Here is a 17,531-nt window from a genome sequence, read left to right on the forward strand (position 1 = left end):
CTTAACCTTACACTTAGTTAAACCTGCTCATATAGCGTAAAATTCCACCATTTAACTCGTGCAACGGTGAAAGAGAAATGAATAATAAATAAGTAAGCTACCGATGCTACCACCCATCGAATTTCTCCACCCAGCTGACAACCATTTATTATCCTATGCACTTGAATGATCGTCAATCGTCAATAGATCACAGTCGTGGTAAGAAATCCGCTAAAACAGAACAGTAGATAGGTATCGGATCGGTGTATCGGTTCATGCATCATGCCGCATGTGGTTTGTGGTTTGGTGGTGATGGAATGTGTAATAGGTTCTTCAAAAGAAGACACCAGTCTGACCTACTTGTGACACTCTCACCGGGTAGAGTATTATTATGAACCAGTCTCATTTCGCTTTTCTTACAGTTCGTTAGTTACGAAAGTAAAAATTTATTATTGAAATCCGTTTTTTTCGACTTTTTTCTCGTAATACAAAGACGTCATTATGCTGTGGTGATCTAATGGTCATCATGAATGTGCAATTTTGGATTTTCTTGTGCGGCTTCTGTGTCCTAGGTAAGTGAAGTTGATCCGGTGAAGTTTGCTTTATTGAATTGAAGTGTGGCATTGTTTTGTGAACTTTTTGTTGTGTTTTGTTATGGAAATTAAATCACGTACGTACGGTTCATTGAGTGTTTTATTTGCAGGAGTGAATTCTTTTATCGTTATTCCGGAAGAATTACCGTCCATTTTGTCTGTGTTTTATTCCAATGTGCCTCCGATTAAAAAAGGTTTGTGAGATGTTATGTATATTTATTATTTTATTCTATAAATGAGTTAGTGATTTAGTGATACAACTTATTACTTACTTGAAGACAACATTTTCAAATGTGTTTTCCAAAATGTCATAAGTGGACAGACTACAGAAGAATTAGGGGATACCTATACCTATTTCAATTACCAGAATTAGACCTTTTGACTTCGTAAATTTCAAATCTGAAGTACCTACATAACAAATTGAAAAGTGTAGGTATATCTACCTATTTTTTTGCAAGTTGAAAAATCTCACATTTAAAAAAGGAATCGGAATTTTTTCAGTTTTTGGAACAAATTACTCTGAACTTCATCTACATACCTTCTACAATCAACTCCCCCCCCCCAATCAATTGTCAGTCCATCAGTTGGACCTTCTGAATCAATTAGGGTAGGTGTCGAATTTCTAATTCGAAGTGATGAATTGAAAAGTGCATTTGTTTATATGGGCCTGGGTTGAAGATTTTAAAATTGAAAAAAAAGCTTGTCAATTTGTGCAATTAATTTGCTTAAAACTTCTTGACCCATCCAAATCCCCCCCCCCCGCCTCCTCCAATCACAGCATGCCTCAAAGGGACATTTTTAAATGATCAAAAAAAGTGAATGTCAAGTAAGTATGATAGAATTATTAGCCTATACTCTGTTGTTTTTGTAACAACATTGTAAGCAATTTGAAATTTCTGAAGAAAGCTAACTTTTGCTGGAGACTCCAGATTCGTAAGGTCGACTTAAGGCGGTAGACAAAGGTTGGAGTAATTTTTTCCAAAAGTTGCCTATTTTGAATTTTTTATTTTTATAGCATTCCTCTAGATGCACTACTTGTACATTAATGAAGCTTGAACTAAAATTTTAAATTGAAATTTTTCTCAATAAAAACATTGAATTTTTCAATTTTTTATTTAAAAATAGAAAATTGAATTTCAAATGGCTGAGCTTGATATCTAGAAGCCAAGCCGTATCTTTCGGCTTTCCAAGTCTTGAAATATTAACTCAAACATACTCTTTTCTGCTGAAAAAAATAGTACATACCTATACCTAATCGAGTTGTTCATTTCATTCTAAAATGACTAATGTTTAAAAGAACCAATTATTAACCATCTACACTCATTTCGTCTACAGGAACAGACTCCAGAGTAGGCATAGGATTCCGTCTCGGTCCCAATGCAGACTTCCAGGTACAATTCGAAATCGGCCCTCAAACCAACACTCAACCCATAGGACCCAATGCTGGTGCCAGTAACACTTCGTCGAAAAAACGCCAAACACCCTATGGTGTTCCACCTTCATCTCAGAAAATCAACTACAATGCTACAAATCCCAGTGAAAAATGGCTCAACACGTGGAAATTCAATTTAAACGAAGAACCTGATCAGAATTTACACGAGTCTCATCAGAAATCTGATCCTACTCGCGAAGATAGTAATTTCGTTAATCAATTGCGTAAATTGTATGGCTCTGGCTCTAGTTCTGCGAGTTCGAGTGGTAGTGCGAGTCTGAGTACGAGTACGAGTACAGATAAAACCGAATCCGACCTTAGTGATGTTGATATGTCCTAGGGTAGGTATCTTGTGAAGTCAGAATGAAGTGTACGGCCAGTGATCAGAGATTAGGACACAGAAGGGATCGACTGAGGCCCTGATGCCCAGTAATGATAAATAATATGGGGAATGTGACAGAAGTAGAGATTAGTTACCATTTGTGTGCACCTACATGGTTTTTTTGGTAGGTGTTTTGATTTTGTTGTTTTTGTTTATAATATCCATTCCCATTTTTACAAATTCACCTACTTTATGCATACAATGTGCAGTTTTGTGTATCTACATAGGTACTTAATGTATGTATATAGGTACCTACTTATTTATGTGTACATTATTTTATTTTAAATTAATATTTATTGTGTGTACGTATCAATATGAATGATTATCTACTTATAGGTGCCAAGACATGATTTTTCAATCAAATAATTTGTTTGTATTTTTTTTGTTTTTATTAAAAATATTTTCTTGTTTTTTTTAGAAAAAATTATCATTTTTTTCAATGTTTGAAAAATGTGTTTTACTTTGCAGAAATTCTGATGAAATTTCAAAAGATTATTATTTTATGATGATTTTTTTTTTGGTTTTTGTGAAAAAATAATTACTTATTAATAGGTTGGCTCAATTTCTTTTGTGTATTTACCTCATACTTACCTAAGTAAGTATTGTTTATTTTCTACGAATGGCCACCAATAATAAAGTGCTTTTACACGTTTACTTTTTCTGGCACTTTGAACCCTGCAAACTTTGCCAACTATCTGATCACTTTTTGCCTGATATATGTACTGTTAGACTATTAATCATCTTTCATGTTTTCCCCAATTGAAGAGTCATTTTTTGCTTTTTGTATTTTTTTTGCCACAAACAGTTTCTGATTTTCTAAAACTTTAAAAATTTATAAAATTATTTAATGTGAAATGGAATCATTGAAATCATGTTTAAATTTTTTATACATAGGTAGGTAAGGTACCTATTTTTTTAAAAACAATTTCAAACATTTTTCCAGCTTTGATGTCTTGTTTTTTAAAAACTATTTTGTTAAGTGAAATTATTTTTTGTATTTTTAGTGTGCGTAGCACACTATTGGTTTCGCTTTGAGAAATGAAATTTTATTGGAACTGAATGTTCTCTTAAGCTATCCAACCGTTTTTTGTACCTATTGGACACCAATTGAGAATCATTAAGGCGGAGGGAACAGATTAATTTTCATTCAATTCGGATGGGTAATTGCTGAGTAATTGCAATTTTAGTTCATTATTTTAATGCATTAAATCCTAAAAAAGGGAAAAGGGGACTTGCAAAACACCTGCCGCTCATTGTACCCTGCTATACCCCTATCCTACACCAACACCACCAGCTGTGTGTTTCATGTACCCTGCTATACCCCCAGTCTGCCCGCTGTGTATTTCAAGTGGGAGTGGTTTGGTGGGGCGTTTACCTATATTCTTTTAATGCCCTAACCCACCATGTGAACTCTTGGCCGAGTGGTTAGGGCATTTAGGTAGGAATAGGAATATTGTGGGGACCCAGGTTCAAATCCCCATGAGGTAGGTAGGTATAGGTGACGGATTTTTCGTTGGAAATATTGGATAGGTAGATGCTTTGGAGTGAGTACAATGATGTTGGTGCAAAAAAAATGAATTTTGAACCATGTAACCTCCTCATTTCAATTTATAAAAAGTAAGTTATGAAATATGATGATTTCATTTGCTAAATGAATTTTCATTCCATTTATTCAAATACTTTTTACTACTTATAATGCGGTAAGTATAGTAAAAATTATCTTAAGATGACTGAGTGATTTTTACTTTTTATGATACATATAAAAATTACTTTAAAATGAGTAATTTTCAAACAACATGGTTTATGTAATTTTTATTATCATGCTTTAGTAAAAATTATTATTGTAACTGAGCAGTTAGAAAAATTACAGAAGAGAAGAAATAATTATAACCTGTCTAAGAATAGGTCACTCTAAAATCACACACAACCATCTCTATCAAAAAATTCCAAAACCCCCCTGTCAATTCTGTGAAAATGAACCTACATCCATCCAACATTTACTATTCACCTGTCCTAAATTACAGCAAACAAGACTATCTCTCCAAATAGACCCAAATTCAATGACCATCCCAGATAACCCTTCTGAAATCCAAAAATTCATAACCCTACTAAAGAAACCCAACCTAATAAACCAAATCTAAACCCTTCTATCCACGGGTGTAATAATCCTGCAATTATAAACACCCAAAATACGAGTATATAAGAAAAAAAAAGGTTTCAAAACAAATTTTATCATACTTAATATTATGTATTTTTGAATGGGATCCGGTTATTGTGCTGAATATGTAGTTAAATTTTTTTGTAAAAATTACCGATATTTTTTTTGTGTTATTTAGAGGCAATGCGAATTCTGAACATAGGTATTTTATAAGATTTAATAATTTAGAATCAATGGCAAATTCTGAAAATTGGTTGGAAATTTTATAAATTTGAAGACAATGAAAATTCTGAAAAAATAATATGAAAATTTGTCATTTAGAGACACTGAAAATTCCAAAAATTGATCAAAAGTTCTGTAGGTACCTAAGTTGTAGATGATGTGAACTTGAAAATTATATGAAATATGTAGTAGGTATGTAATATTTATGAAGATAATGAGAATTTTGAAAAATTAGAGGCAATGTGAATTCCAAAAATTGAGTAAACGTTTTGCAATTTGTGGACAATATGAACTTGAAAATTGAATTTGAAATTTTGTAATTTGAAGACAATAAGAATTCTGAAAAATTTTTCAAAATTTGGTCGTTTAGAGGCAATGTGAATTCTAAAAATTGATTGGAAGTTTCCTAACTCAGCAGCAATGCAAAATTCTGAAAATTTATTGAAAACTTTATGAAATTGTAGCAATGGGGAATTCGGGAAATTGATTTGAAATTTTGTAAATTTTAAAACAATGCAAACTATGAAAAACAACTATTCTGAAGTAGGTATTGTAATTTGGAAGATATGAAAACACTGAAAAACAATTATTATTTTGAAGCAATGAGAGTTTCGAAAATATTATTATTTTTCATCACTATGACATGGTTGAGTCACTTATGCACTACCTATAGATATGTAATAGCGGTTATAGCTGTAGAAAAGGCAGCTAGCTACGCACACTTTGCAGCTAAGCAAGCTTAGCTGTCTAGTTTGAGTTTTTTTTTAATTTTATGAGTTTTTTTACCTCTTAAAAAATTTATTTGGGTGCTTATTTTGGTCTTAGGTATATTTTTTGCAAATCTTTGAAAAATTTATTTTTTTTATACTTACACACCTTGAAGAAAAAATGTAGGTAGGCCTAACTATAATACACTTTTAAATTCTACTCTGACTAGCTACATTGCCTTTTTAGTGTTGAGATTACAAATCTCGACTTTTTCAAACTTGTCAAAATCTCGCTGATGCTCACTCGCCTTTTGTCAAAATTGTCCAATAGCCTCGTTTTTTGCTAAAAATTAAATTACAAAAAAAAATTTCCCCAGAAATTAAGTATTTACCCATGTTTTGCTTTTTGGCAAAAAAATGCTTAAAATTTCTAAAAATAAGGTCGCTTTTTTGACAAAAATTGCTAAAAATTCTATTTTTTTTGCAAATTTTGCAAGGTTCTATTTTTTGCCAAAAATTGATTTCAAAGATCTCATTTCTTAAGTCAAAAAGTTGCACAAAAAACGTCTAACTTTTTCGACACAAATTCCGAAAGAATAATTATGATTTTTTTCCCAATATTGCTCAGAATTAAGTCCCTCATTTTTGATAAAATTGTAAAAAGTTTTTTTTTAAACATAAAATCTCACTTTTTAAGAAAAGTGCTAAAGACTTTCTTTTTTCGATCACTCAAAAGTTCGCTTTTTTTTATCAAAAATTGCCAGAAAGTATTTTTTTTGCAAATAATTCCTACAGAAAGACTTGTTTTAAAAAAAACGTAAAAATTACCAAATTTTAAAAGTTGAAAAAATTTTCCCTTTTTGGCAAAATTACATACTATAAAAGTTGTCGTAATTTTTGCCAAAAAAATTTTGAAAAAGCTTGCTTTTCAACAGTAGTTGACTAAAATTCTCAATTTTTGATGAAATAGCTAAAAATTGTCGTTTTCTGAGGGAGAAAAATTAAAAAAGTCTCACTTTTTTCCAAAAACTGACGAAAAAACTCGTTTTTTTTGACCGGCGGTTAAAAAAATAAATGCGTTACTAATTTGGTAGTACTGAGGTACAAATTTATAGTTTTTGGATATTTATCCCTATCAAACTGTTTAAAAAAATGAACCCTTGTCTAAAATCGGGGGTCTGTTCGTTTTTTTAGCTGCTTCATCAAGATGAAAACACGTGATTTTGATGATTTCTTTGAAACAGTCTGAATAAACTTGCGGAAATTCAAATCTCACTAGGTATACCATGTCATTTCTCAACTTATCTGTTATACTCATGTTATACTGGTGATTTTTGGGACTCCCCTATACTCCTCCCTGTCTGCCAGAATCTTATTCATATTTTGTACCAGACCACAGAATGACGAAAATTCGCCCACATCAAAAAAGCACGAGTTGTTATGATTCTCCGATGACGATGAGCTTTTAATATATTCTATTTTTAACCATGTCGTCATCAGGTTGCTTCGTCTGACAACAGATATCGCTATTTTTCAATTCTGGCTTCTCTCTTTATTCAAATAAGTTCAGTGCCTGCCTATTTACTTCACAACTAAACTATACGTTGCTATAACTCATCAACTCATGTACAAATAGATCATTGAGACCAACAGCACGTAGGTACCTTTAGAGGTAGAATTCAACTCCCGAGTGAATTTTTGTAATTAAACTCAACCCTAAATATAGTAATCGGATCTTACGTATTCTCGCACGTGTATGTATAGGCATTCACTCTTTGAAATCGTTTTATTAGACATTGCCTCCTAATCGCAAATATCTTCCACAAAATGCAACAGTTCGTATTTAGGCACCCACATTACATAATTGTATGGTCAAACATCACTCGAGGGATCACAGAAGTATGCCTACGCAAGTAGGTATTTATTTACCTACCTATTTATAGGCCGACTATATGTAAATTGGCTCGTTAATCGTTGATGATACTTATTGCCCAATTCTCTTATGCCTATACCTATATTTTCTTAAAATATTCCAAAACCTTAAAAACGTTTTAAAAAAAAAAATTAAAATTAAAAAAATCAAAAAAATGTATTATTAAGTTTTTGGCTATTTTCTTGATTTTTTCGAAAATTCCTCCTCTTTGAGAATCCATACTTCCCCTCCAGGTACACTTTCGGAGCCCAAATTTTTTTAAAATGACTCTCAACTCAAAATAAAGGTCTCACTGGATTTGGTCAAATTCCTTCAACATCTCCCCCCCCCCATGATCCAACTCTAATCATCATACTATTCATACTTGAATCTCATTTAGGCCTACAGTTGGGAGAAAAATAAAAAGTCACATCTAACGCTTCCTATTCAACTTAATTGTGAGTGATGAGGGATTAGGAATGAAGCTCGTTATGTCAAAATTTAAATATCTAGGGCCCCAATCTCGCTATACCCAGTCAAAATCTTGCAGCTACCCTTCTGACACAAGTATCCAGGTATATAGGTTACTAATACGCGGTTAATTTTTCATTATAAATTTATATGATTGATACCAATTTGTATTAGCGATACATACTTACGACGTACTCGTAACGCAGACCGTATTATTGATTTCACGTCAACGTATTAATCATTGTTTTTTATTCGACTGTGGATATGTAAGTCTAGATAGGTACTTATTTGCATAAAAGCATTTCTATAAATGTCAATCCTGCATTTACAAGTAGGTAGCTTCGGTAATACATTAAATTGTATCACGCTCCTTTTTATAAATATTACAAATGATTTCATTTCCGCATTCGGTTTATTTTTGATTGAGTTCTCGTCTAAGGTGGTTGTTCGATATAGTAAATCGTGATGTAGAAAAAAAAGTAAGTACGTAAGTGATTAGAAAGCTCAGATTTTCATCTTGTTGATAATTTGATTAAGCGCATTTTTAATTTTAATTTTTCACAGATCATTATTTTTCAAATGGCACCAGATTCGAAAAATGCATAAAGATGAAAGCCAGCACTCAAACAATCGACACTACCGAAGATTTGGATAGGAAAATCACCGATAATAAAAGAAGTACGAATACAAATTCGATTTTAAATTAATTGTCGCACGTTTTTACGACCGAGATTGCAAAACACCAAAAAAAATTGGTAGGCTGGAAGGGTATAGAGAGATGGTTTAATTATATCATCGGCACGTGTATTGTAATTATGAGTGTAGTTTATTCAACCTACGTATTGAATAACGACGACGACCCTTTTAAAACGTGTACTTTTATTTATTTCTTTCACCGCACAGAAATCAAAATCCTTAACGATATTAACGCCGAATTAGTGACCAGAAAAACACTCGTCAACAGAGTCAAGTTTTTTTCCAAAGAAGCCGAAGATTTAGAGAAAGAGTTGAAAGAAATTCAACGTAAAGTATGTCTCGTCTACTCATGGCACCTAATTCTTCTTATTTATTAGACAACGAATCATTCACTTATTGGTGGATTGGTGGATTTGAACGATTATCTGTATTTTGTAAATATAGGTAAATAACGCTTGGAATGAGAAGATACGAGTCGAGCAAGGTAGAACGGCGCAATTGGAAAGTGAATGGAAAGCATTGCAGGCGAAAATCGAAGCTAATGCGGATACGCCGGGGTATCATCAAGCAATTAAACATAATGAGATTCAGCTCGGCCAACATAAACATGATGGACCGTCTACGAGGGTTTGTATTTTTAATTAAGATGTGAAATGCGTACAGTTTGAAACCAGCGAAGGGATTGTTTAATGTCCCTGGTGGCGTGATGGTGGTTGTATGTGTGGCGGAAATGGGTTCAGGTTCAGTCATGGTGAAATTGAAATATTGGTCAAGCTATGACGAGATATTAAATTTTAATTAGGTATGATGAATTTTACAAGCCCTTACAGCGGTGAATCTTACGTCGAAAATGAGCGATGAGATTTTTATATTTTTCACGTGCTCGCTGAAATCCTTGGGTCAAATTTTTAATGAGCTCTGACTTTTTGAAAAGCAGTGATTATCTTTCTGATTGAAGAATTTTTCTAATGAGAAATCAAAATGAATTAGGAACCTAAAGACAATTGAGAGCATGAGGGACTTGATATTAAATTTCAAAATTTTGGAAGCATTCCCCCTCATTCTTTTCTCAAGACTATTAACCCTAGTAGGTACTTTATCAAATACTTATAATTAAATTAGAGTTCCTATACTTCGTCGGTTTCCAATACAAGGGTGATATGTCCATGTTTTTTTTCTCATGTTTTTAACATTTCGGGTACGGTTATAGTAGGTCTTCAAGTAGGTATTCATCAAAAAAAAAAAAAAAGTGGTTCTTGACAAACCAACTTTTTGTTTTTTGATGAGTACCTATTCAAAGACCTACTATAACCGTACCTGAAACGTTAAAAACCTCAGAAACGAAAAAAATGGACATATCACCCTTGTATTGGAAACCGACGACTTATTTATTATAATTTTTCAATCAAAAAAATTCTTGAATGGAGTAAATTTTCAATATTAAAAAAAAATCGGACACACAAACACCCTTAAATGGTCCCATAGGCTCAAAATTATTCCTCTAGTTCATTTATTTTTTGGTACTTATAGGATCAGAGAAATCCATGCGATGGCAAACGAGTATGAATTACGAAAATAGAGGGGCACAATTTTCAAAAATCACTGTAAAATGTTGATAAATCAACTTTACCTCCTTTAACGTAAAAATGGCTTTCAAAATATGGGCCAGAGTTGTAGCAACCCAACAGCACCTTTCGAGATTTTAGAGCATTTTTTAAAAAAATTTAGCCTCAATGAACTATAGAAATAGGTACTTAATTTTTTTATATAATTATGTACTTGTATAAGATCCACAAAGAAGATTCCTAAAGATGTATGTAGTAACCCATTTGCTCACTTCTAGATTTTAGAGCATTAAAAAAATGGACCCTTCAAAATGTTAGTCTTAAGTATACCAAAGTTGAGTCTCCAAAACATGATTGTAATTCAGATATGGACAACAATGTGTTTTTCAGGGCCCTAAACATTTTTTTTTGCAATTTTTGGTCCATTTTGGGAAATTGTTCCCGGGTATTCCCCTAAATAGAAAAGCTCCAAATTGCTGTTTTTTCCAATGGTCAATTTTTCGAATTTCGAATCCACTTCCCCGAACCCCATTATCCAAATTTGCAAAAATTGGAAAAAATTCATTTTTTTTGCCACTGGCAAATGGGGTGAAGTCGGACAAATCTAATTTTTTGGCCTTCTGACAAACGTAGTGCCACTCAGTATACTCACAGACGAACCCCGTTTGGACCATCGTGTAGAGCGGCGTTTTCCAAATATCTGACACTTTTTAGCTGCCACTTCTGATAAAAATGTGATTTCACTGCGATTTTTTGAAAATGAGTGGTAATTTTGTAAAAATTCAAATTTATGCAAAATTATGTACAGCAGAGAAATCTTAGTGAAGATTTTACCCACAAGCAATGTTTTTTTTGTAGAAAATTTCACGTAGAATTCAAATTTTGTACTTCCAGAGTTGTATCGGTTCATTTTTAAAAAATGCGGTCAAAAAACAAAATTTTGCGGAAATTTCAAATTTTAAAAAGTCTGCTGGAGACTCTAAAACTACTCAAAACGGTTTGAAACCATTTCTAATCGATTTGGCAGGTCGAAAATAGGGTATATATAAAATTTAAGCTTTCTAGGTAAATTTGGTGAAATTCTGATTTTTTTCAATTATTTTTTCTCACTTTTTGCTTGAATTTGATTTTTTTAAAAATTAATCAAAAATTTTGACTCCGAAAACTTCTTGAAAAACATAATGTTGTCCCAATTCACCTCAGATGCAGTTAAAGTTGATCAAAATAGTTAAATAAAAGGGTTGGCCAATTTCACCCCAACTTCAGGGTGAAGTCGGACAGATTTCAACTTTAAAAAATAGTTCAAAAAGTTCACCAAAAGTTTTTTTAAAAATCATCACTTGTAGACAAGTCTTGGGGCTTCAAAATAAGCCATTGCCCACATTTCTATCTTAATAATCTAAAAAGTAAGAGCCAAAAAACCTCAAAAAACGGTCGACTTTACCCCATTTGCCAGCAACTTTTTTTTTCAAGGTTGTTATACCTATCTCAAAAAGTGCCAAAAGCGATAACTCAATAAGAATGCTACTCCAGTGGAAATGGTCTTCAGTTACAAACCTACAACATGGTTTGAAACTTTAAAATCAACTCCAACTTCACCAAAATCAACATCTCTATGTATTCTCAACACCAGAAAATTGTGTATTGGTGACCGAGTATTGAGCCATTACTACAGCAAAAACCAATCAGCAACATGGCAGTATGGAACAGTACAAAACGTATTCGGAAATCTTCATTATGAAATCTGTCTCGACAATGGCCATACTCTAAAACGTCACATTGATCAACTGAAGAAAACTCAGATGAAACTAGTATCATTTGAGGAGGATCTGCCTACATCCACACGATATCAACAAAATGCTGGGTTAGAGATCGCCTCACCTAAAGCAAACGAGCCAATAATCAACGTACCCGAACCAAATATCGAAGATAGAAACAAAATTGGTCATGTTGGGAAACATTGAAAAAATTATTAAAACGGTTTGGAAAAAAGATATGATAAACTTGAAGAAATTTCCAATTTTTCTATGCAATCACCATCGCGTTCCAAGCATTTGCTGTACCCGTACAGCAGCTTTTCTGTCCCCGCGGGGTAGGGTTCTGCCGCCAACTTTTCGAGGCAGTTGCATGATGCTCTCGAGTTGCGTTGCGTTTTTGAATCGTTCTCCTCAAAATTTGACCTCTAGGTGGCAGAAATAGTGGAAATCTGATAGGGCGAGATCTGGCAAATGTGTAGGATGTGAAAAAACTTCCCAATTTAATTTTTTGAGGAGGTCTTGAGTGGCACTAGCAGTATGAGGACATGAGGAGCTGTTTTGGCACCCACATGGCACAAAACTTACGCAATTCAAGCTTATTGTGGATAATAGTTAAAAGCCAACCAAATGAAATGTTCTTCATTCTTCATTCAATATCCCTTGGATATCATGCACAGTGATGTGAAAATCCGCGTTGAGGATGGCGCAAACAGCTGTAATCAAGGTTTCATTGATTGAGTCATGTGGGTGGCCAGAGCACTTCAAATCGTGTCCTTCTTTTCTCCCCTCCTGAAAGAGTTTTGCCCATTGGTGACCAATCTGGATGTTCATAACGTCTTTCCCATGCACTTTACTAACATTTCAGTGAATTTCCACCGCATTTTCACCAAGAGTGCACTATAAATGGACCAAACTTCGCACTTCACAGTTGGCGGCGAGTTGCAGTGGTAGGTTGATGGTTTTTGTACCACAGCTTCCGCTGTAATGACGCCACCAAGTTGAAATTTTTACAGTAGTGCCAAAACACCCTCAGAAATATTCCCCCGCAAACAGAACAAATTTTGTATGATTAGTTTCCGAGAAAAAAAATAGGGAAACTTACTTATTGAATGACCCTCGTATATATATTTTTCTTGGGTTGAAACCTCTTCAAAAAATCTTGCATTTTTTATGTCATAAAATCAGATTTTTTGGTAAAATTTGTGAAAAAATCAGCTTTTTTGTAACTAAGTATTACCCCAAAAAATAGTAGGTACACCTTTTTTTGTAAAAATTGTAGAAAAGTTCACTTTTTGTAATAAATTGTAAGAAAGACCTTCTATGTCTTGAAAAATTGGCCAAAAAGCTGTTTTTTTTTCTTTTTTTAAAATAAAAATCTCCAGTTGAAAGTTTTTTTTTTAACTGCATAAACCCCCCTTTTTTGGTCAAGATTTTCAGAAACCTGGACTTGCTTTTTTGTAGAAAAAATTTCTGCAACAAAATCTTTTTTAAATCAAAATAATTACCTTCGAAATAGGTACATATTAAGTTACCTATATTACCTATATTGTTAAAATTGCGAAAAGCCTAATTTTTTTGTAGAAACAGTAAGAAAAGGTTCATGTTTTATAAAAATAGTCTTTAAAAAAAAAAAAGTCAGGAAAAAAGTTGTTTTTTTGCCAAAAATTGCAGAAACCCCTTTTTTTGGACAACTTTAGATAGGTACCTACCTAGACTTGTTTTTTTGTGTAGCAAAAATTATTTTTTTTTTAAACTGCAAAAAAAATATACTATAAAAAAGACTTATTTTTTATCAAATTTGCATGCCTGAAAGTTCAATTGTTTTGCAAAATTTCAAGAATACTTGTTTTCTTGTCGTCATAATTTACCTACACCTCATACTTTCTGTTTTCCAAAATTACAAAAAAAAATCCTATTCCTTTATCAAAATTGAATAAAATACTCGTTTTTTGTCTAAATTTCCTTGAACGTTTTTTTTTTTATTTTAAATAAAATCGCGAGAAATTCTTACATTGAGAATTTAAAGTACCTACTTACCTACTGGGGAAAATAATAGTTTGAGCCTTGAGGAATATTAATTCGGGAAATCGGATTCAAGAATTCAGTTTGTTTGTACTCGTAATTTTTAATGAAAAATTCACAAGAGGAATCCGCAAACTGAAACTAAAATTTCATCTACCAAAAATATTTTCAATCAAAATTTCGTGTTTTAAAAATTTTTCAAAAACTTTCAAAGCTTTATTACAGTTAAAATTAGTTTCTTGGATATTCTCCATTCGATAGTGTCTCGTCTGGAGAAATATGTTTTTCTCGAACAAAAAAACAAAGAAATGAAATGAGAAAGAGTTAAAGTAGAGAAAGAACGCGAAGGATTAATATGTATCTGAAAGTATACTTACAAGTTTACATCAAAGTTTCCCTTAAGCTGCAAAGCTTGGAAAATACGAGATCATGCATCATGCTGCTATACTTTTACAACAACGATGTTCATTTACATAATATTATTTTTGTATTAATACTCAATTTATAAGGTTATTCACCTTTTTCAATCGCTCGACTCCGCGCATTGTATAATCTCGTCTTCAGACATCTTCGACACTTCGCGCTCAGAGCTATACGTTTTTTTAGTACTTATTCGAATAAACAGGTGATAATTTATTCGTTAACGCATCTCTGCATACCCTGGACAAGCTATACTTTCGTCGCATTATCAGCTGTGATTAAAGGGTACACGAGGGAGGTGTTGCTGGTGGTTTGTGCGCTAGGACGCAACATTTACCGATCCGCATATTGGCACATTGTTATGTACTTAGAACTTATTGTTTTCAACTGTGTGGTATACTGAACTGATGTTATATATACCTGAGTGTACTCGTATTTGTGCTTTCAGACCAACTACAAAAACATGGCTGTCCGTTTGCAAAACGAAATCAAAACGTTACAGCAGAGAGTGAACGCTTCCAAGCTAAGCTTGATAAATGAAATTAAGGTACCTCTTCCTGTCTTTGCTTTTTGTTTCCGATGCACAATGAAGTTTACGTACTTTTACTGACCTGCTCAACACACGTTTGCATTCGCAGACGGAATTGAGAAAGACGTATATAACGATCAATAATGAGATGTTGATTTTACTTTTGCAGAAAAAAACCGCTTTGGAAGAGGAAGTACGCGAAGTACGTACGAACATGTCGCACCGCCGGAGTGTAACTCCGTCCAAGTTAATCTCTACGTCGATACCGGATCTTAATTTGCACACGTCGGCGCGTATCAATTGATGACTGATGTCCGACTCTGATTTCCAAGTCCGCTGAATTTGAATTTTCATGTTGTGGTCAAACGTGAACGCGTTCGACGTTTGTATGTAAATTAGCACCTGAATTTTACCAAATGTTTACACCCATGCTCCTGCGTTTATGTTATTAAATATTTATACCGTTTGTTTTACAATTATTATTAGTCGTTTTATTCCATCAGTTGGGTTATGCGGTTATGCTATTGGTCTGTTGCGTTACGCAGTTGTATTTACTGCGATGCGATAAGTTCTGCGAATTTTGACCCGGCAAAGTTCAATGAGAGGTCAGCTAGCGAATGAAACAATGACGTATTCGGAGGCATAATGTTTAAATTTTTTTATACCAATATTCGTCTGAATAATTGAAAAGCTTTTTATCGAGTCGCCAACCAAACTATTCTATTAGAGTTTTTTTCTTCAATTAGTTTGTTCTTAATTTCTTGCATACAATCAGAATGCTCCTAAATTGACAAGTTGTTTTTTTTTCAAGTACCCAACTTGAGTATTTTGAAAAATGAATCGTTCGACTGTTGATAAGAAGGGAACCTCACAATTTTAGATTGAATCTTTTTTTTTTTAAATTTCGAGGATGAGAGATTTATTGGGGAATCTAGTTTGAAATATTGAGATTTTTCAAATACGAAATTCAGGGTTGTACCGAAATCAAAAAGTAGATTAAGTGAGCCAAAAATGAGAAACTATCTACCTTCGATGATATTTTGAATGCTGCAGTATTTTCAACGCCCCAAACGAGTAGGTACCTATTTTTAAGAGCCAATTTTTCCGAAGAATACCGGAACATAGCTACCTAGGTAAGTATAGAAAAAACAAAGTCATTTCTCACTTCCAGAAAAAAACATTAAAATATATTGTAGATAGTACGAGTATTTTGATGCTTAATTTTTCACCTTCCCAAAAAAAGGTAAATGATCAATATTTTTCTGACAAGGGGAGCTTTTACTAATAGGTAGGTAGGTAGATATGTTTATGAAAAAAAGTAATAATAACAAAGATTGAGAAAATATTATCAGATTTTGTTTGTTTTGTTCCAAGAAATGTAATATTTTTCGGTATCAACATATATCAATTAAAATTCATGAATGATGATGCATTAAACTCGCCAGGCATGCCTACCTGCTTAGGTAGGTACCAACTTGAATTTTTTGGAATTGCAACAAAATATTGTAATATTAATTTGTTTTGAAAAAATTCATCATTTCAGTAAAAAAAAATGTCGAAAAAATACTTTTAAAAATTTTTAAACGTTTTTCTTGAGCTGAATTACAAAATTAAAAATTGATTTTGGAGCTTTGGAAAGCCAGACAAACGATCTTAAAACGTTCGGCAGGCGGACAAACGACCTTGAGAGGTCAGAATGGTGGTTTAATGACCTTAAGAGACCTAACAGGGACACGGCTGGCCCTTAGAAGCCACATAGATGGGTCAATGACCTTTGGAGGCCAGACAAGAATGCAGACGACGTTGGGAATCTAGACAGGTGAACCGGTGCGGCAACCTCGAGAGTTCAGACAGCAGATAGACGATTATGAGAGGCTAAAGAGATAGGTCAGTGACCTTAAGAAGTCAGACAGACGGGCCAATGACCTTAAGAGACCAAACAGGAAGACAGACTGCCTTAAGAATTAGCTATTATTCTGACAGGTCGACGAACTTGAGAGGCCAGACAGATAGGTTGATGACCTCAAAAAACCATGAAGCCATACTGATGGGTCAATGACCTTAAGTAGAAATGTGCACTTTTCAGAAAGGTAATTTTGGTGAAATGAAAAGTGAAAAGTTCATTGAAAAGGGTGAAAAGTTGTGAAAAGTGTGAAAAGTAAATCGTGTGAGTCTCATTTTGAAGCTCTCTGCAAGAGCTTCAAATTGATGTATTTTTTGCCTATTTAAAACACACAAAAAAAACAAAATCATTTTTTTTCTACGTAATTAATCGAATAGTGGTAGTTTTGAGCCTTTCTAGAGCCTTTAACATTTTTGGGTTTTTCAGTTTTGAAAAAAATGTAGTGAAAAATATCAAAAATGGGTGCTTAATTGGGAAGGTGGAGGAGTGGTGAGAGTGAAACTTGATATTTGACTTCATCAATGAGGTCAATGATCTCTGATGAGTAAATTGATTGGTCACTCGCTTTTTTTTTTAGTGAAAACTGAAAAGTGAAATGAAAAGTAGGAACTTTTCTTTTCAACTTTTCATTAAAAGAAAAATACTTTTCACATAGGACACAGGTAGTGACCTTGACTTTCCCGACACATAAGTTAATGACCTTGAGGAAACAGACAGACAGACGACCTTGGAAAGCCACACTGACAGGTCAATAACCTTGAGAGGCCGGATAACTAGACATAT

At 33.4% G+C, this 17,531-nt stretch overlaps 2 protein-coding genes across 2 annotated transcripts; both read left to right on the forward strand.

The window, feature by feature from the left end:
- Window positions 1–167: 167 nt before the first annotated feature.
- On the forward strand, window positions 168–3,040 carry snsl (snustorr snarlik). The gene is made up of 3 exons (XM_065362437.1): window positions 168–551; window positions 683–766; window positions 1,908–3,040. Exons 1-3 carry the CDS (start codon window positions 497–499, stop codon window positions 2,342–2,344), a joined length of 576 nt encoding a protein of 191 aa, XP_065218509.1. The 5' UTR covers window positions 168–496; the 3' UTR covers window positions 2,345–3,040.
- Window positions 3,041–8,097: 5,057 nt separating this feature from the next.
- LOC135843980 (uncharacterized) lies at window positions 8,098–15,321 on the forward strand. The gene is made up of 6 exons (XM_065362055.1): window positions 8,098–8,335; window positions 8,421–8,534; window positions 8,760–8,884; window positions 8,997–9,179; window positions 14,765–14,863; window positions 15,015–15,321. Exons 2-6 carry the CDS (start codon window positions 8,465–8,467, stop codon window positions 15,147–15,149), a joined length of 612 nt encoding a protein of 203 aa, XP_065218127.1. The 5' UTR covers window positions 8,098–8,335; window positions 8,421–8,464; the 3' UTR covers window positions 15,150–15,321.
- Window positions 15,322–17,531: the final 2,210 nt, after the last annotated feature.

Source organism: Planococcus citri, chromosome 4 (assembly GCF_950023065.1).
Source record: "Planococcus citri chromosome 4, ihPlaCitr1.1, whole genome shotgun sequence".
NCBI lineage: Eukaryota > Metazoa > Arthropoda > Insecta > Hemiptera > Pseudococcidae > Planococcus > Planococcus citri.